This window comes from Bubalus bubalis, chromosome 22 (assembly GCF_019923935.1).
Source record: "Bubalus bubalis isolate 160015118507 breed Murrah chromosome 22, NDDB_SH_1, whole genome shotgun sequence".
Lineage (NCBI taxonomy): Eukaryota > Metazoa > Chordata > Mammalia > Artiodactyla > Bovidae > Bubalus > Bubalus bubalis.
Window position 1 is genome coordinate 4,947,000 of NC_059178.1, and position 20,914 is coordinate 4,967,913.

At 47.6% G+C, this 20,914-nt stretch overlaps 1 protein-coding gene across 3 annotated transcripts in view; it reads right to left on the reverse strand.

Annotated features, from left to right (window-relative positions):
- NEDD4L (NEDD4 like E3 ubiquitin protein ligase) overlaps window positions 1-20,914 on the reverse strand; it is a 379,669-nt gene that overhangs the window by 236,667 nt on the left and 122,088 nt on the right. For all 3 annotated transcript variants that reach the window (XM_025273167.3, XM_025273168.3, XM_025273169.3), the window contains exon 2: window positions 16,844-16,917. In XM_025273167.3, coding sequence (XP_025128952.1) covers window positions 16,844-16,917 — 74 coding nt within the window. The remainder of the gene's footprint in view (window positions 1-16,843; window positions 16,918-20,914) is intronic.

The window sequence follows — 20,914 nt, forward strand, 5'->3', positions numbered from 1 at the left end:
GAAAACCGGAGGATATACTGAAGAAAGGAGGACCAAAGAACGAAAAGGAAACTGACCAGGGTGGGGCGGGGGAGGGAAATGTGCGGAAAGCGCATGCGCACAGCGTAACCGCCCAGCACCGTGCTGAGCAGACGAGGCGCTGCCCCACACCTGGGCCAGGTGGGCGCGGAGGTGGGGAAAGCCGCCTGCGGGCGATCTCCCTGGGCATCGTGGTGAAAGAGATGGCTGTGCAAGAGGGGAGATGGTGGTCGTCCGGGGCGCCAGAAGCACGGATCTGAGAACAGCTCTGGGGGGCAGGGAGCCGAGGCCAAAGAGAGGGCGCAGACAGAGGGCGCCGAAGTCAGGACCACTATAGGAGCGATGGCTGAAGGGCCCACCAGGAGCGGAATGTGGTCTGTTTGAGAGGGAGCATTCTCTTCATGGGGCTTCCCTGGTGGCTCAGCTGGTGAAGAATCAGCATCCGCCTACAATGCGGGAGACCTGGGTTCCAGCTCTGGGTTGGGAAGATCCCGGGGAGAAGGGAAAGGCTACCCACCCCAGTATTCTGGCCTGGAGAATCCTCGTGGACTGTATAGTCCATGAGGTCGCAAAGAGTAGGACACGACTGAGCGACTTTCGCATTCTCTTCATGTGCAGAGGGGCAGGGGAAGAGGACCGACCTGAAAACGTGAACCCCGCTCAGGAAGCCCTCTGCACAAGCAGAAACCAGGAAGAGCTGGAGGGATGGGACAGCCAAGGACAACGCCCCAGTGCCTAACCTGGAGGCCTTATACACAGACAGTGAAGCCGTTGGCTGAGAAAGATTAGTCCAGAGAAAGAACAAATATTTTGACATTTCAGGCCAAGATACTGGTTTGTTGTTGTTGCAAACAAAAGAGCCTGATTCAGGTACGTGCTCAATCAAATCTCATTTCCAGCACATGCTGGTTCTACTACATACTTAATAACAGAGGGAAAATGAAATCACGCTGCAGGGAGCCAGTAACCCATTCTGGAAGAAAGGAATTTGCACATTTTTTCTTTTACAATCTTTTCTTTTACTGTCCAGACTGCAGATAACATAGAAAATCACTTCAACAAAATCAAACCACTGTTTGCAAAGAATTCCCAAGAGTTTACGAGTGAGTGAGAGAGAGAGAGAATATATAAGCAACACTGTCATTTTCTCACTAGCAAAAAGAAAAAGAAACTGTGATAAAGTTATGATTCATCCATTCTGATTTCTCAACAAGTTGCCCACAAACTTGAAATGCAGTATTTCTTTTGAATGCTTCTCTACCTTCCCACCATGAATGCCTAATTTCCAGCAACTAAAAATAATAGAGACTTTAAAACAATAATCAGTTGTTCAAAAGGGGAAGCACAACAAGCAACCAAAAACACAGTGGAAACAAACCTTGCAGCTTATTCATGCCGAAGGAATGTCAGCACCACTAACTGAGGCACGGCTGAGCCTCCAAGAACTGAAGCTCTGACCTGTGGTGCTGGAGAAGACTCCTGAGAGCCCCTTGGACAGGAAGACCTGACCAGTCAATCCTAAAGGCAGTCAACCCTGAATATTCATTGGAAGGACTGATGTTGAATCTCCAATACTCTGGCCACCTAATGTGAAGAACCGACTCATTGGAAAAGACCCTGATGCTGGGAAAGATTGAGGGCAGGAGGAGAAGGTGACAACAGAGGATAAGATGGTTGGATGGAATCACTGACTCAATAGACATGAGTGTGAGCAAACTCCGGGAGATAGTGAAGGACAGGGAAGCCTGGTGTGCTGTAGTCCATGGGGTCACAAAAAGCTGGACATGACTGAGCAACTGAACCACAACAACATACTTTTGCATCACTTGTGTTGATATTATACAGTAGGAGTGCCAGTTCTTTTAATAATTTACTGAGGAGTTACACATTGCAAATTCCTTATTAAACATTACTTGTACTAAGGTCATAAGTTTAAGAAATACTCAGCAGAGAAAAGCAGCAGTATTTTATGTTCTGCATCTGCTGGGATTTGTATAAATAAAACTTTATTTCTTACAAATGTATAAAGCACTGAGAAGTCATTTTCTCTAAGATAAAAATATTTTATACTCATTTGTAGACTTTAAAATCCACAATGCCTATCTAAAATGTTTGACAAGCTTTGGAGAGCAAAGGAAAAAAATCTACTGCCATATCTAGGAACCTGACTCCTTCATGCCCCAAAAGTCAATACTGGATGAATTCCTGTCTGTCATTGATCAACTAGCAGCTCAACGAAATAGTTTAATCTGGAAATCATGACCAAATAATATGGGCGCTCCCAGGGCTAGCAAACTATGACCCACAGGCCACTGGTACATGGCCACGCCCATTCATTTACTGTCCTGACTGCTTTTGTACTATCTTGAGAAATCATAAGCCCTGCAAAGCCTCAACTATTTAATCTCTGACCCTTTACTGAAAGGAGTTTGCTGGCCCCTGATTCAGACTGCCTATAGCACTTAGAGCTTGTATTTATCGCTGAAGAACCTGCCAGATTGGTGAAATTTCTAAGCAGTCTTAAAAACTTTATGTTCCACGTTCCTGCCCCAAATATTTCATGCAAAGATGGGCACAATAAAGGACAGAAATGGTATGGACCTAACAGAAGCAGAAGATATTAAGAAGAGGTGGCAAGAATACACAGAAGAACTGTACAAAAAAGATCTTCATGACCCAGATAATCACAATGGTGTGATCACCAACTTAGAGCCAGACATCCAGGAATGCAAAATCAAGTGGGCCTTAGGAAGCATCACTAAGAACAAAGCTAGTGGAGGTGATGGAATTCCACTTGAGCTATTTTAAATCCTAAAAGATGATGCTGTGAAAGTGCTGCACTCAGTATGCCAGCAAATTTGGAAAACTCAGCAGTGGCGATAGGACTGGAAAAGGTCAGTTTTCATTCCAATCCCAAAGAAAGGCAATGCCAAAGAATGCTCAAACTACCGCACAATTGAACTCATCTCACACGCTAGCAAAGTAATGCTCAAAATTCTCCAAGCCAGGCTTCAACAGTACGTGAATTGTGAACTTCCAGATGTTCACAATTCTGGATATATGTTCACACACTGGATATAGAAAACGCAGAGGAACCAGAGATCAAATTGCCAACATCCGTTGGATCATTGAAAAAGTGAGTGTTCCAGAAAAACATCTACTTCTGCTTTATTGACTATGCCAAAGCCTTTGTGTGGATCACAACAAACTGTGGAAAATTCTTAAAGAGATGGAAATACCAGTCCACCTGACCTGCCTCTTAAGAAACCTGCATGCAGGTCAAGAAGCAATAGTTAGAACTGGATATGGAATAACAGACTGGTGCCAAATCGGGAAAAGAGTACATCAAGGCTGTATATTGTCACCCTGCTTATTTAACTTATATGCAGAGTACATCATCAGAAATACTGGACTGGCTGAAGCATAAGCTGGAATCAAGATTTCCAGGAGAAATATCAATAACCTCAGATATGCAGATGATACCACCCTTATGGCAGAAAGTGAAGAAGAACTAAAGAGCCTCTTGATGAAAGTGAAAGGGGAGAGAGAAAAAGTTGGCTTAAGACTCAACATTCAGAAAACTAAGATCATGTCATCCGGTCCCATCACTTTATGGCAAACAGATGGGGAAACAATGGAAACAATGAGAGACTTTTATTTTGGGGGCTCCAAAATCACTGCAGATGGTGACTGCAGCCATGAAATTAAAAGACACTTGCTCCTTGGAAGAAAAGCTATGACCAACCTAGACTGCATATTAAAAAGCAGAGACATTAGTCTGCCAACAAAGGTCCATATAGTCAGAGCTATGGTTTTTCCAGTAGTCATGTATGGATGTGAGAGTTGGACTATAAAGAAAGCTGAGCCCTGAAGAATTGATGCTTTTGAATTGTGGTGTTGGAGAAGACTCTTGAGAGTCCCTTGGATGCAAGGAGATGCAACCAGTCCATTCTGAAGGAAATCAGTCCCTAATATGCATTGGAACGACTGATGCTGAAGCTGAAACTCCAATACTCTGGCTACCTGATGTGAAGAGCTGACTCATTTGAAAAGACCCTGATGCTGGGAAAGATTGAAGGTGGGAGGAGAAGGGGATGACAGAGGATGAGATGGTTGGATGGCATCACCGATTCTATGGACGTGTGTTTGAGTAAGCTCCGATAGTTGGTGATGGACAGGGAGGCCTGGCGTGCTGCAGTCCATTGGGTCACAAAGAGTTGGACATGACTGAGTGACTAAAGAACAAAGAGAGGCATCCAAAATGGATTCTGGATTGTGCTTTTTTTTTCTTTAATATTTATTTACTTGGCTATGCTGGGTCTTAGTTGTTGCATGGGGGATCGAGTTTCCTGACCAGGGATAGAACTTGGGCCCCTTACCTCGGGAGCACAAGGCTTAGCCACCGGAGAAGTCCCTGGACTGTGCAGTTTTAGAAGCGTTACTTTCAGATATAACCATTTTTCTCCCTTGAATGATGCCATTTTTGTCAATGCAGGTGCACAGGGAGCCGAGAGGGCACATCGTCAAGGCCCCCCGGGGCTTCACTGAGAACAGGTTGATGGGGTGGCCATCACCCAGGGAACCATTCACAGTGAGAGACGCCTCCCTTATCCCTCTGGTGATGTAACTATAGCAGTGAGTGCCCCGCCAGCTGAACGCTGGACCTCCCTCCCTGCAATACCTACTGGCTGGGTTCCTAGAGGCTGGGTTGTCAGCTCTGTTTCTGCAAAATAAATATTGTCTTCATTGTCTTACACATTCCGAGACGCTTTCACTTCTGACTCATCTCAAGCTGGCGACATTCCCTTCCTTGTCATACTTTAGTTCCTCACACCCTTCCCCACCTCCCCCCAAAAAGGGAAACCTCTGGGAGACAAATACAGAATAAATTACAGAATAAAGCAAGAGAAGCATTGTTGGGGTGCAGGTGGTGGACACAGGCAGCTGAGCAAAGAAGGAGAGGCAGGAATGAGGGGCGGGAGGCGGCCAGGGAGGGGGTGAGGTGGAGGAAAGACGTCGTGTCCCAGGGACGAGTGACGTCGGGCAGAAGATCCAAACTTCACCACCACTCCCCAGAGGCATTGTGGATTTCAGCTCTCACTGGTGCCCTTTGTAAATAATTACACTAGGGGATTAAAATACTGCCCACAGCTCTTCAGCTGCTTTTAAATTTTCTCCGGCTCCACCCTGGTCAGATGAACAAAATTTATTAAGCATCTACTATGTGCGGGGTGCCTTCATATTTCTGTCGCTATGTCATGTCCAGTGCTTTTGCGACCCCATGGACTGTAGCCCACCAGGCTCCTCTGTCCAATGGACTTCCCAGGCAAGAATACCGGGGTGGGTTGCCATTGCCTCCTCCAGGGGATCTTCCTGGATCAGGGATTGAACGTGCTTCTCCCACACTGGCAGGTGGATTCTTTACCACTGAGACACCTGGGAAGCCCTCCCTCATCTTCCTAAAACACATTCAATTCTCTGTCCTGGAGACTCGGGAACCAGAGAACATCATTCATCGCTGCTGGAGGTGAAGGTGAGACATCCTGTAATTTTCCCTCCTCTCTCTGTTAAGCCAGGTGGCAGAGCCCAAGTTCCTTAGATGACAGATGCCAGCATGTTCGTGTGTCTGGAGTCAAGACAAAGGAGGGGGCTGTGAATGCAGGCTTCTCATGAACGAAACAGTGGGGGTGGTACAGAAAGGGGGCCTGTCTCCTTCAACTGCTTCATTTACCAAACCCGGAGAGACACAAAGGCCAGTTTACAGGACTGTATATTTAAACTGATCTAATAGTCCCTGCATTCTGAATCGGTGCCCCTTCCAGCACAGCCTCTCCAGGGAATCCAGACCATTCTAAACATCCGTTCTTACCGCACTGGCTCTAGGACAGCAAGCCTTGGGGTCCAACGCAGGACAGAGACATGCTGGTCCCGTGCACTGACCCACCTGTCACTTCTCCCATTTCTGTCTAGAAAACCCGGTGGCCTGAATGGCATGCAAATGAAGCCTGGCATATTTTAAAAGGATGCTGCGTCTATTCATACATACAAAGACTGGGAGATCAGCACACGTTTGTAATAAGTTGTCTCATTTCACCCCAGGTCATCCTGATGCAGCTCTTGATGTGAAAATCTGATCAAACTCTTTAGATGGATGGCGATTATTTATCTTTTTTAAATTGGAGAATAACTGCTTTACAGTGTTGTGTTTCTGCGGTGTGACAACTTGAATCAGCAATAAATGTACGTATATCCCCTCCCTCCTGAGCCTCCCTCCCACTACTGAGGGACTTAAAGAAAACATAATATAAAATAGAATACAATAAAAATAATAAGTTGTGTGGCTGCTGTGGAAATGTCTTTATTTGGGAGGAAAGGGTGTGATAACATCCTTTCGGGGTTTGGGGGTCAGGGGAGTACGATTAGAATGAACAGCCTGTGAGCGGAGTGCTCTGGGCTCCCACATGACTAATTGTGAGAGCTCAGATTCTAAGCAAATACTTTCGGCCCACAGGCCATTAGTGTTGATGCTGTGATGCCCAGCAATGCCCTAGATAGCTGAGGCCGCTCCAGCAGGCCTGCACAGAGAGAGGGGCAGGTTTGTGTGGAGCTGGCAGGCCACAAACAGCCTCAGTGGAGCAGAGGGGCCCCGCTTGCGCCCAGGCGGGCACTGTGCTGCAGGCAGGTCAGCTCTACACGCTGCAGACCACGCAGGGCAGAGGTCAGCACCAAATGCAGGCCATCCCTCCAGAGGCCTGAGGGCCCCGTCAGTGGAGATGGCGAGCTGCTCAAAAGATGGCAGGAGGTGTGGGATCCATGTTGGCCTGAGGTCCCACCCAGAGGGTGTCCACCAGCTCCAGCCACTCCACCTCACAGGAACATGAGCCAAGATGTCTAGGTTGCTGAGATTTTTTTTTTCCAGGAACCTGTTTTTTTAATATGAAATTTCCCAAACCCATTGGCTCAAAATTTTTATTTCTTTAGTGTACCATGGCTCGTGGTGGCTCAGACAGTAAAGAATCTGCCTGCAATGCAGGAGACCTGGGTTTGATCCCTGAGTCAGGAAGATCCTCTGGAGGAGGGCATGGCAACCCATGTCAGTATTCTTGCCTGGAGAATTTCATGGACAGAGGAGCTTGGCAGGCTATAGTCCATGGAGTCTCAAAGAGTCAGACACGACTGAGAGACTAACACTTTTTACTTTAATCTACCGCAGACCAAACAGACGCACTTCTGGGTTCAGCATAGAACGCCCACTAAACAAACCCTGAGTCGATCCAAACCCTGGCCTCATTGCACCCTAGAAGCACTGGCAGTTTAGCAAAGGGCCCTCAAGGCACCGGTGGCCTCGCGGTTTCTCCAGCTGTTAGAGGAGGAGAGTTCTCTTGTTTGCTGGTTTCCAAATGGGGCAAAGGCAAAAACATCTGACCTTTTGGAAGAAAAAGCAAAGTAAAATTTAAAATTTACATGTCTCTAGTGCCAAACTGTCCCCTCGCCCATTTCTTGTTGGCTACCTGAGGGCAGATTTAATTTGATAGTGGAGGGAACAGACTTTAACCCAGGGATGGATTTTAGCTCCATCAGTTACAGGACAACCAGATGCTGGGTCCTGCCTGATCAAACAGCAACCCCCTTTCCTGAGCTACAGGTCTAAACTGGATTTGATCAACCTTTCAGATCCAGCTCCTAATGTAGAGGAAACCCAGGAGAAAGAGGGGCACAGTATTTGATACCATGGGAAGCAATCAAATGTGGGCAGAGAGACAATGTACTGATCCCTCGAGGTCGTTCAAAAAGGGGAGACAAGACTGTTCTAGATTAACAGGGTCTTAAAAGACCTCACAGCTAACTGCAATACATGACTCTCAACAGAATTCTGGGTTAAACAGCCCAATCGTAAAAGGCATTTCAGGGCCTTTTATCTGGAGGAATTCAGATCATGGACTAGGTAAGAGAGTCCATCAGGCAATTACTGTTAATTTTGTGAAAACCGCATGGTGGTTAAAAGGAATATGTTCTTCGCTTTTGTTCTTGCCTTCTTTTTTTTCCTAGAGACACAAGCTGAAGTATTCAGGGGCTAAATGTCATGCTGTCTACAATTCACTTTAGAATACTTCAGGAAAAAAAGCAACAGACACAGCCAATGTGGCAAAGAGTTAACAACTTAACCCTAGACCGTGGGGATGGGGGTGAGCTGGTGCCACCGAGCTATCATTACACGGCATTAAGTGCCCATTAGTCTCAGCTGCTAGTAGATGGAAGGACTTTGGCTACATCTCTCCAATGTCCAAGTCCGTACATGTTTTAAATTTCACCAGCTGCCAAAAGAAAAAAATGACAGCAACTCAAACAGGTATAATGTGAGGCTAAACCAGCTCAACACAGAATGGAAAAGAAACTGTACTAAAGAAGCAACTCCACAATATGTGTCTTGGAGCCTCCCACACAAAAACGTTTATAAAATTCTCTCACTAACCTCAGATACCAGATGACACCATCCTTATGGGAGAAAGTGAAGAACAACTGAAGAGCCTCTTGACGAAAGTGAAAGAGCAGAGTGAAAAAGTTGGCTTAAAACTCAATATTCAGAAAACTAAGATCATGGCATCCGGTCCCATTACTTCATGGCAAATAGATGGGGAAACAATGGAATCAGTGAGAGACTTTATATTTTTGGGCTCCGAAATCACTGCAGATGGTGACTGCAGCCATGAAATTAAGACACTTGCTCCTTGGAAGAAAAGCTATGACCAACCTAGACTGCATATTAAAAGGCAGAGACATTAGTCTGCCAACAAAGGTCCATCTAGTCAAAGCTATAGGTTTTCCAGTAGTCATGTAGGGATGTGAGAGTTGGACTATAAAGAAAGCTGAGCGCCAAGGAACTGATGCTTCTGAACTGTGGTGTTGGAGAAGACTCTTGAGAGTCCCTTGGACTGCAAGGAAATCCAACCAGTCCATCCTAAAGGAAATCAGTACTGAATATTCATTGGAAGGACTGATGCTGAAGCTGAAACTCCAATATTTTGGCCACCTGATGCAAAGAGCTGACTCATTGGAAAAGACCCTGATGCTGGGAAAGATTAAAGGCAGGAGGAGAAGGGGGCGACAGAGGATGAGATGGTTAGATGGCATCACTGACTCAATGGACATGAGTTTGAGTAAACTCTTAGGAGTTGGTGATGGACAGGGAGGCCTGGTGGCCTGTGGTCCACGGGGTCACAAAGAGTCGGACACAACTGAGCAACTGAACTGACAGCTGGTTTGTCTTCACCAAAGCTGCTCAATTTGAGGAGCAGCTTTGTGATCCCAAAAGCATTTCACCCATCCTAACCTCAAATAAAGACTCTGATCATAATTAAGGAGGAAAAAGGGGGAGGGTAGATCTAAAACTTGCATTAAATGTTCCTAATTCAGTCACCATTTAAGCCTATGACTAAAGGTTAAATGCCTCAAGATACAAGCTTAACTGAAAAAGAATACAGTTTGAAACCCCAAAGATATTTTAAGTTAAAAACAAACTTAAAAGATCTTACTTAGCAAAGTACATCTATCTGAAATCTAATACTTGATGGTGTTTCTTCCTCTTGCATGCTCAGTCATGTCCGACTCTTTGCGACCCCATGGACTGTAACCCGCCAGACTCTTCTGTCCATGGGATTCTCCAGGCAAGAATACTGGAGTGGGTTGCCATTTCCTCCTCCTGGAGATCTTCCCAACCCAGGAATCGACCCTGTGTCTCCTGTACCAGTAGACGGATTCTCTACCACTGCGCCACCCAGGAAGCCCCCTATTGATAATATTCACACACAATTCTAGGAACTTGGTTAGCTGCCATCACATACACTGGCTAGTTCTTTAAATATGCTTTTTAAAAACTGTCTGGTCATCAAATCTAACAGTCATCTAATCCAATGGCCCATCTAATAAGCTGAACCTTTGTCACTCAAGAGTATTAACCTACCATGGGAAAGAACTCTGAAATCAGATAAATCTGGACCCAACTGGTCCCAACCACTCACTAGAGTGGTTTCATCTTGGGCTGATCACAATGCCTGTGAATCCCGATTTCCTCACCCAAAAGATGGAGACAATTATCCCCTCTTCACAAACTTTAGGCAGATTCTGATTACTTCATATCACACCCCACGCACTGGGCCAGCCAACTCCAGGAGCACTCCAAACAGTCTGAAAAACGTACGTTTAGAGCCTAGACACTTGCTCAGCTCAGAGCTCTCAAACATACTGGTGGTATGTAGACTTTGCAGCTTATCTTTTTTGCCTCATTTTCCTTATCTGCAAACTGGAAAGACCAATAGGGCCTGAGGCATAAGGGCTTTAGGGAGAATCCAGCCGACTGTGTAAATAGGTCAGGTCATGCCTGGCACGTAGGACACAATCAATAAACACAGGCCATCGTGACTCGCTCCCCGCCTTCCTCATACCCCACTTTGGGAAAGCATGGGCCCCCAACTGCACATATCACTGTGGCCAAACACCAGGACTCGCTCAGTCTGCCACATCAGAAATGCCTAAGTCTACAGCTGTACCACCCTGGACACGCCCAGTCCCGTCTGATCTCAGAAGCTAAGCAGGATGGGGCCTGGTTAGTACTTGGATGGGAAAATGCCTGAAAGGCTTCCCAGGAAGTCAGCTGTCCCACCTGTCACTGCTGGTGAAGAGCCCAGCTCACCGGTCCCACTTCTCCTGTCTGGACGGACGGCCATGTGCTCCCCAAACCATGACTCACTCCCTTTGCCCCATCCTGACCCTAATACTGAGGGTCAAGGTCAGGGTCTTGACCTTCCATCGCAGCCCCAGCTCAGCCTCACGCCCCCCCACACAGAAGTTTCTAGATCCACTGCCACAAGAAAGTGTGTTCCCTGCTGTGGGCTTGGGAGCGGTGATTCTGCCAAGACATCAACATCAAACGGAGACCCTCCACTGGCCACCCTGCAGGACCCCGAGATGCTCTTCTGACACTGGCCTTTGTGCTCCCTCCCCTCACTCATTTTGCTCCCAGGCAGGCTCCCTCCACTGGTCTACACGGACCCTTCGTGAAAATTACAAAAAGTACCTGCCCTGAGTGACAGAACTGGGGGGTGAGGGCGATGCCTGATGAGCTAATAGTGCCCTGAGAATGAGAAAGGGGGCCTCCCTGGAGGAACGCCAGGCCACCCCACACCACTGCCACCATCATCAGACCCTACTGCTGAAGTCACGCCAAGCCAACTGCCCTGTGCGAGATCTCTGGGCTTATTAACGAGGCTAAGAGCTACAGCCTCTGTGCTGAGATGGGGGGAGGGCGGGGGGGGGGGGCGGAAACTGGCAGAGCCAGGATGGCCCAGGGACGAGAGCTGTTTCCTCCTCTTGGGCTGGACAGCCCGGCAGAGGTGCTACCACCTGAACTGGAGCTGGAGAGATGGGAGAATGGCCTCAGGAAGGATGTGAGCAGACCCCAGGCAGAGGTGAAACACCTGCCAAGGCAAGAAGCAGCACATTTCAGGCATTCAGAGGACTGTGGGCTTTCAATGAAGGGGCAGGAAAAGGAGGGGAGGGGAGAGACGAGGTCATTGTTCACCCCTTCTTGAGAATCCACGATGTGCTGGTACCCTGTAAGGCAGGGGGAGTCAAAAATAAGTAAAAATAAACCCTCCCTGTCAGAAGTTAAAAATGTAGTCTAGGAGAAAAAAAGAATTAGAAAATGACAGCGATGATGGACACAGTGGTCCTTCCAGGTTATAGGGCCTATGGAAGGACGTGACCTGCTAGGGGACTGGGGGGCACCGGAGGAGGTGACGACCAGCGGGGTGGCTGGCAGGTGAGAGGGGGGCCGTGGGGCGAAAGGCAGGCGGCGGCCCGGGCGGGACCCGAGCAGGCGGCAAGCTGACCGGTGAGGGCCTGGCACACCTCGTTACCAAGGGACCGGAAACCGCCACCTTAACAGAAAACTGGGTTTTCAGCCCACAGGTGAGGGCGGATCAAACCACACAGGAAGAGTTACCTGTCCAGGTCTGCGCCTCAGCTCCAAACACTCTGCAGCAAGCTGGAGGGCGAGAGGTGTGGCAGTCACTGAGTCACTCGAGGAAACAAGTAGCAATAGTCTGTCCAGCGGCACGGCGTCTGGGGAACCTCCCGGAGGGCGGAGTCTCCTTGACCTGGAAACACCGTGCTCCGTCCCACGAAGACCACCCATTTCCAGAACAGAAGCGGGAACCCTCTGGATGCAGTGTTTTCAACACGACTTTACTTCCCTTTGGATGTGTCACTGGCATTTTACACATGGCCTACTTTTTGAGAGTCCGATTTTCTTTTGCTCACGCTTAAAAAAAAAAAAAAGCCTTTCAAAAAGCTCATGGACCATAAAGACGGGGTGTCTCTGCCCTGGGAGACTACTGTCTCCATCTGGACCCCGGGTCCTGACGTCCCATTTGATTCAGCACTGTTCCACACAAGGGTGTCCCTGTTGAGATGACAGATGATAGGTCTGCCCTTCTTCCAGGCTGTGCCCAAAAGGAGGTATCTTTCTCTACTACAGCCATTCTCCACACAGACCAACTGCTCAGAAGTCCCAGGGGAGCAAGAGCTCAGTTATCATCTTCCAACAAAGGCCCTTTCAATCAAGTGAGACTGCTGGACGGAAGCTGCAAAGTGACCCTGTGTCCTTGGCGCTGGATTGGGAGGATTTCAGGTGCAGCTGCGTCGGCTCCCCGAGCCCGGAGGCAGGTCCGGACACTGGTCCTCAGGGCTGCAGCCTCAAGCAGCCTCCGAGGGGCTGGGAGCCCACCTGGCAGGGCACTGGTCGCCCCCAACAGCATCACCTACTCCGACCAACACACCTGCCCCTCCCGCCACCCACCATGACCCCCATCCTCAGGCCAAGTGACCCAGACAGCCTTCTCTGACTCCAGACTATAAATCCAAATCCCAACACGTCCAATCCTGTATCATTTCTATCAAATCCAAGTTTCCGACAATGCCACTGATGAAAACTGTCCTTCCTCCTCCATCCATCAGGGTTCCCAGCTCCTACCCAGCCCTCCTTCTGTGAAGGGAGAACTGGGTCGTGCAAGGAAGAGGTCCCCAACCTCCCGAATGTAATGCCTGATGAACTGAGGTGGGCTGACGTATGTACTGCTACTAATAATAGAGATAAAGTGTACAATAAATGCAATGTACTTGAATCATCCCCTAACTACCCCCTCATGGCCTCCCCACCATCCATGGAAAAACTCTTCCACGATACTGGCCCCTGATGTCAAAAACGCTGGGGTCAGCTGCTGTGAGGTGCAGAGGTGGAGGGGACATTCAATGACAGGCTGGGGGGAAAAGGGGGCCTGCCGGGTTGTGGTTCAGGATGACACAGAGAAAAGGGTCTCACTCCGGGGAGTGAGAAGCACAGAAGACACTACAACATCGGCCACGCTCACAGCTGCACCCCTGCCGCCCTTAGGACACATGAATGGTACTGGTGGACCAGAGTCACCCTGGGGTTCTCTCTGACCCCAGGAAACTGCCCTCCTCGCTCCCTGCTTTCTGCTAATGTACTGGAGGTGACTTGAAAGGAGGTGCTCCAGGTAACGTGGAAGAACCGTCAGGTCACTGGGCAAATGATAGGGTACGAGCCGGCACCCTTCTCCTGGGAGGGGCCAGCGTGGAGTGGCCCCACTCGGTCCCCTAGCCCTCCCAGGGCCACCCACTCACCGGCAAACGGGTCTTTGGAGAACGGAGGTACCTAAGAGAGGAGGAGAGGGAAGGAGGGGGGCAGGCAGGTGTGTGCGGAACTCACTGAACTGAGACAGCGAAGGCAGAACCAGATTCAGAGCTTCTGACTCATTTTCTGGAACCCAGTCCGTGAAGCCGCGACATTGCTTCTTTCCACTGAACGTCTTGAGGCATTATCTGTAACTCCTCTCTAATCTGTCCCCAAGAAATGATCCCTTCTCTTCTCGTATAAGTGATAACAATTCAAGGCTCAGCTCTGCTTGGCTCTTATAAGATTTGGAGCTCAATTCCGCTCCAATTTTAACCTCAGATCTTCTGAACAGGCTGAAAACATAATCTGAATCCATTTCAATTTTTTTTTTTATGAAGAGTTTTGGATAAAACAAAACGAAAATGAATTTAAGGAAAAGGGACTGAAATTTTCCAAATCCAGCTCCTTCCTTCCAAACCCTAACATTTGATGCAGAGTCAGTGAGAACGATAGGCATTTTTTTTTTTTTTTTTTTGACATAAAACACAATCTACTCGTCAGTGTGCAAATGTGGAATGTGAAAAGCCAACCGGCCCAGTTCTGTTCTTGATGCTGGTGCCTGTTAAGTAGTAGAAGCAAGATACTGAAAAGTAAGAAGCCTCTGTCTCCAATAAATGTCTCGTTTAGTAAGAGGAAAGTGAAGCGTTAGAGCATTGGTTCAGGCGCGTGGTAAGGGGGCTTCGCAGTCACATGAGGAAGAAGCTGCAGGTGGATGCGTCCCCCCGCCCAGCACCTGGAGCTCAGGCTGGCGGCAGCACCCCAGAGCGCGTCGTTTCCTGGTGAGACGACTCAGAAAGCTAACCCTCCGTCAGTCATCTGGGCACGCTGAAGCATGAGAGATATTTTAAAAAATATTTCCCCGATATTGAATGTGCATCAATTTTATTTATTTATAGGCGATACTGCAGCATCAGTTTCAGGGCCCCACAATAAAGCAAATATCATCATACACTGAGCCACATAATCTCGGGCTTCCTGTGACGTATCACACAGTTACTTTTAGTCTATTAGATGTGCAATAGTTATAAATAGTCCATATATTAGTTATTTATAGTCTGTTGGATGTGCAATAGCATTCTTTTTTTAAAAAGTGTAAGTACCTTAATTTAAAAATACGTTCTTGCTTAAAAAATAATGTCAACCATCGTCTGACAACACAGTTGCCACAAACCTTCCATTTGTTTAAAAAACAAACAAAAAACAGTACTCTGCTGCTGCTAAGTGGCTTCAGTCGTGTCCGACTCTGTGCGACCCCATAGACTGCAGCCCACTAGGCTCCCCTGTCCCTGGGATTCTCTAGGCAAGAATACTAGAGTGGGTTGCCATTTCCTTCTCCAATGCATGAATGTGAAAAGTAAAAATGAAGTCGCTCAGTCCTGTCCGACTCTGAGCGACCCCCTGCACTGCAGTGCAATAAAGTGAGATATGCCTGGATTTCTTGTTGGTCATTTCGCCAGGTGCAAGTCATTAGTAACTTAGTGATTTCTTTGCTAAATAAAACTCAAAGCAGGCATGGTGCGACTTCCGTGGGGATCCAGTGGCTAAGCTCCATGCTCCCAGTGTGGGCGCCCTGGGTTCGATCCCTATTCAGGGAACTAGATTCCACATGCCACAATTTAAAGAGTTCTCATGCCGCAACTAAAGGCCCCACATTGCAACTGAAAAAAGATCCTGCATTCCGCAACTAAGACCCAGAGCAGCCTGATAAACAAGTACTGGAAGAAAAAAACCAGGCCTGGTAACAGCACAGCATATAAAAGAGGTCTGACCAACGGCAGTCAGGGGCTTCAGTGGGGTGTGGGAGGACGAGCTGAGCTGGACAGAACGAGCCTCGTCACGCAGCATCTCCAGGGTCAGGCTGAGGCCCTGAGGCCAGAGCATCACCACGGGCCACCATCCTGGGGACACAGACGATGAGCCAGGGTTTTGACGAGGTGATTCCAGCAGCCAGCATGGCCCTCGTGGTTCAACCCCATGGGGTACCCAACGTGAAGAGGGTGTCCTGAGAGGGGCCAGCGATCTGTTTCAGCACCACTGCATATGTGGCAGGTCACTGGCAGCCCTTCAGGATTTAAGAATTAACCTTTCCTGTTTCCATTAAACAGGGAAGATAAATTAGATCAACTTCTGCTATAACCTTTAGGCCAAAAGTTCAAAAGGGCTTTCTTCTCTGAAATCTGGTTCAAATTCTAGCTCCCAGCAGCTCTAATCCTTACTCTGCTCCCAGGTCTTACAACTTATGGCAACACACTGTCAAGAGTCAATAGGGCTGACTGAAAAATACAGGAATACCAGGTGCAGCACCCAAATTAAAGAGCTGAAACACCCCAAATGATCAGGCTGCCAGTGCTTCTGTAAATGCCGCTGCTGCTGCTGCTGCTAAGTCGCTTCCATCGTGTCCAACTCTGTGTGACCCCACAAACGCAGCCCACCAGGCTCCCCCGTGCCTGGGATTCTCCAGGCAAGAACACTGGAGTGGGTTGCCATTTCCTTCTCCAATGCATGAAAGTGAAAAGTGAAAGTGAAGTCACTCAGTCATGTCCGACTCTTAGCGACCCCATGGACTGCAGCCCACCAGGCTCTCTGTCCATGGGATTTTCCAGGTGAGAGTACTGGAGTCGGGTGCCATTGGAATCACCAAATCTCTTAATTCCAAAATTACACATGTCAAAAAATACCCAGTTCTCCCAGGAACAAAATGATCCTTTGTTTCCCTCAGCTAGAGTTGATTTAAAAAAGCACACACACACACACCAACAGGAATATATTAAAATGAACACAAACATATTCTCAAACTTATTTTTCTGCTGCAGAAAAACAGAAACATCTGAATCTAATTTCCTCATTAAACCCATGGGAAGGCCAAGCCAGCCTAGCTGAGACCCCTGCAAGAATGTGGGCCCTGAACCAGTTGCATCTGCATCGCCTACTCAGTCAGAAACTGGTGGAGGCGGGCAGCAATCTCTGCTTTAGGAAGCCACCCCCCTCCCTCCGGGTGATTCCCATGGATGCCTAATTCGAAAAGTTTTTGCTTAAACTCCAGAAACCTACACAACAACAAAGCAGACATACCTGGCTCCGAAGATGTCCTTCTTGGCGAGATCAATTCCAGAAACAACCTTCACTCTGAGAATACGGGACTCTCCCTGTTGGAGAGGGGGAAAAAATAGATTAAAAAACAGACTTTTGATCCATCGTTTTCTTACCCAATACACAAAGTCAATGATTCCTCTTCAGTCTAGTGGTGGGATCTGGAACAAAGCAATGGGTGATCGATCCTTCCTTAGACTAAATTCCAAAGGCAATATTCCTGCTCTGAAATCCTACAACCCTTAGAATATACTGCAAAGATTGAATAAGCAAGTGGATGTCCTACAACCCTCGACATTTAGAGCAACTGAGTTAATTAAGCACAAGTTTGATTCAAACTAGGTCGTGCAGATCAATTATTTCTACCATTGATAGGAAATATTTCCCAGCTGTAGCAGGAACACAGCCGCATGCATGAAACCACTGAGATGATGCCCAAGTGCAACAAGATTCCATAAATTCCATAAATAATTCCTCCTTTGAAGTTAATATACACGTGTGTGAGGGCTGAGAGAGGAATTGCACATGGTAAAAATCTCTTCTCAAAATTACAGTTTCAAAATGTCAGTGCTGGCAAGCAAAAATAATGTCTCGTGCCAGTAAAAAAAAAAAAAGAAAAGGCATCATCCCAAATGGAAATGACCCCAAACCATCTCAGAAGCCATTCATTCATTCATCTGCCCGCTTATTCATTCATTCCAATGTTTTCTAAGCAGCTCCGAGGCAGTGCGCATGGAGCCTGGACTTGAAAATGCTGATGGTCCATGAGAGGGATGCACAGGCCCACGCTGCCACGGCGGGAGAAGGTCTAGTCTGTGGCTAAGACATTGGGGACAGACGAGATGGCTTACAGGGAGGGGAAGACAGAAACCCAGGGTGACTCTCAGGTTCCGGTTTCAGTCACTAAGTCTCAACATAAATCGAAACAGAGGATTCAGTTGAATTCCAGGTGCCATATGAAACAACCAGATGGGGAGGGGGGGAAGATGACTAAATAGATAAATAGGAGAGACACCTAGTCTTGGCTAGATACTTGGGAGTTTTCAGTGTAGAGTTGACAGGTAGAGCTCAAGATGTGTGAGAAGTTATCCAAGAAGAGTGAGAACAAAAAATAGCTCTGGATGGAGCCCCACGTGCAGAGGGGCAAGAGAGAAGTAATGTGAAATCTGTCTACCCAATGTGTTTAGAGAAGACATAGGTGAGGGAAAGAAACTGTTGAGTGACCTGTAGGTTCTGTCATGTCAAAGGAGATGAAGGCAGGGTGAAATAAAATGAGAAAAGGGTGCTGAACCCTTGTCCACTAGCCGCTCAGATCAAGGACACATACATGCAATTGAACACATGTTTGAGAACCTTTCCTTTCCAGGATTCTGTGCCCCTCCAACCATCACTCCAAACAGAAGGCTGCTCACATGCAAACACAACAAGGGACACAAACGTGTGTGTTCCTTATTCCCTTTCCAGAGGCCTGCATTCAAGTCGGACAGGATTTAATGCTTTCCAGCCTTCATGAAGGGCTTCCCTGGTGGCTCAGAGGTAAAGTGTCTGCCTGTGATGCGGAAGATCTGGGTTTGATCCATGGGTCAGGAAGATCCCCTGGAGGAGGAAATGGCAACCCACTCCAGTATCCTTGCCTGGAAAATTCCATGGACGGAGGAGCCTGTTAGGCTACAGTCCATGGGATGGTAAAGAGTCAGACACGACTGAGCAACATCACTTCACTTCAGCCTTCACGAAAGGATTCAACCAGGTCAGAGATAACTAAAACGGGGCCATATTACCGGACCTACTAAAGCTCCCAGGTCACACAGCCTTCTCTTGGTTCTTGAAGCAGGTGCTGAGCACGCTTCCCTTTCTCTTACACACTCAGGTCACCACCAATCATCAGGGATTCCTTCTTAGCATGTTCTCTAGGCTAAGGCTTTCCATTTCTCACAGCAAGCTGTACCTGTAGCCATCATTTGACAGGTCCTCTGGCCAGCTCAGATGGCAAAGAATCTGCCTGCAGTGCAGAGATCCAGGTTTGATCCTTGGGTTGGGAAGATTTGCTGAAGAAGAGAATGGCTACCCACTCCAGTGTTCTTGGGGCTTCCCTGGTGGCTCAGATGGTAAATAAAGAATCTGCCTGGAATGTGGAAGACCTGGGTTCAATCCCTAGGTTTGGGAGATCCCCTAGAGGAGGGCATGGCAACCCACCTCAGTATTTCTGCCTGGAGAATCTCATGGACAGAAGAGCCTGGCAGGCTACAGTCCACGGGGTTACAAAAAGTTGGACACGAGTAAGCAACTTTCTTCACTTTCTGGCCTACTCAGCTCAAGTAATGCCACAGTTTAAGTATTTTTTACACATGGATCAAACTTTGGCAACACACCTGTGGAGAGTTCCTGGTACACCTGGGAAGAGTTTATGACCCACTTACGAATGCCTATGGGCTTCCCAGGTGGCTCAGTGGTAAAAAATCTGTCTGCCAATACATGAGATGTAGGTTTGATCCCTGGGTCAAGAAGATCCCCTGGAAAAGGAAATGGTAACCCACGACAGTATTCTTACCTGGAAAATCCCATGGACAGAGGCGCCTAGCGCCCTACAGTCCATGGGGTCACAGAGAGTCAGACATGACCGAGCACTCATGCACACAGAAGTACCCATAGCATAACAGTTGAGAACCACAGGTTAAAATGAAATCCTCGTTTGCCAGGAAAAGAGGTTAAGACTTTACTTGGGGAAATAAGGACCCATTCAGAAGAAGAAATGAGGACAAGGAGATGAACATATTTTTTCTATCACCTTGCCTCCCCATTTCAACTCTGCCATCCTCTACCAATAACAGATCCTGCAAATCAGCAATTCTCCCCAACACCACTGTGCACAGAAGGGATGTCGGCTGGAACCCCCAGAGGATGGATACCATTAAAGGAAAGCACTTCATCTCCAGGCTGGTCCTGGATGCTGGCTGAAGCAGATGTGTGATGTAGCAGCAGGAGGGTAAAAGGACCTGTGAGAAGCGGGGAGGAGGAGGAAGGGTCTGCAAAGCAGTAACTCCTTCCAAAGACCAACTCAGAGCAGCTCACCTAGTTATGCACTTGTGGCTGATGTGGGGGCAACATAGAAGGGACAGCGTGATGGAAACCAAGATACAGTCAGTCCCAGGCACAGAGGAGAAGACAAAGGTTCTGGTTAGAAATCCCCTGTTGTATATCCTTTGGAGTTTTGGAAAATCCTGGACTTTCTACCAACTCCACAGGGGGCTCAAGGGAACCCTGACTGGGTTCTAAGGAATAAGATGAGCCCTGCTAACACAGTGCCTTTGGGTTTAACATTGGGTGGATGTTCTTACATTGGACAGACCTGCTCTGCAAAAACATACATTTTAAAAATCAGAGAACATTTATACAAATAAATGAATAAAAATAAGTTTAAATTAAGGGATACTTAGAATTTTTTATGAAAACTGATGTATTCATTCAGTAAGCATGAACAACTGTTCTAAGATTTAGGGATACAGCCATGAAGACAGACAGAACCTCTACCCACCCTGCCCACATTTTAGTGCTGAGAGTGTGCTCAACCACATGGAGAAACAAATCCAGAGGCTCTGAACACATTAAACTTTTGTACACACACTGATTCAGTGAACAAATTCTCACCTAGGAATCAATCCTAAGAAAATAAACACAGATACGTGTACCAAAATCCCAAAAAAACTAGATAAGAGTCATCAAAGCATTTTTGTAAAAGACACAAAAGTAGACATTTAAATATTCATGGTAATTCCATGCAGTGGGCTATAGTACTGTCATTAAAAATGTGTGCACTCTGTCAGGATCTTCATTCATCCCACAAGTTTGTATTAAGCAGCCACAGCGGCGGGACTCATTACCTAGGGATACAGATGGGAGCAAAATGAAGCTCCCCCTACTTAAAGGGACCCACAGTCTAGCGAACAGAGAGGTGCGGTGCAAGCACATCCAAACAAACAAGCCAGGTGATTTCTGATGGTGGTGACGGCTCGACTACCACAGCACAATTGAAAAAAAAAGCAACCACGTGGA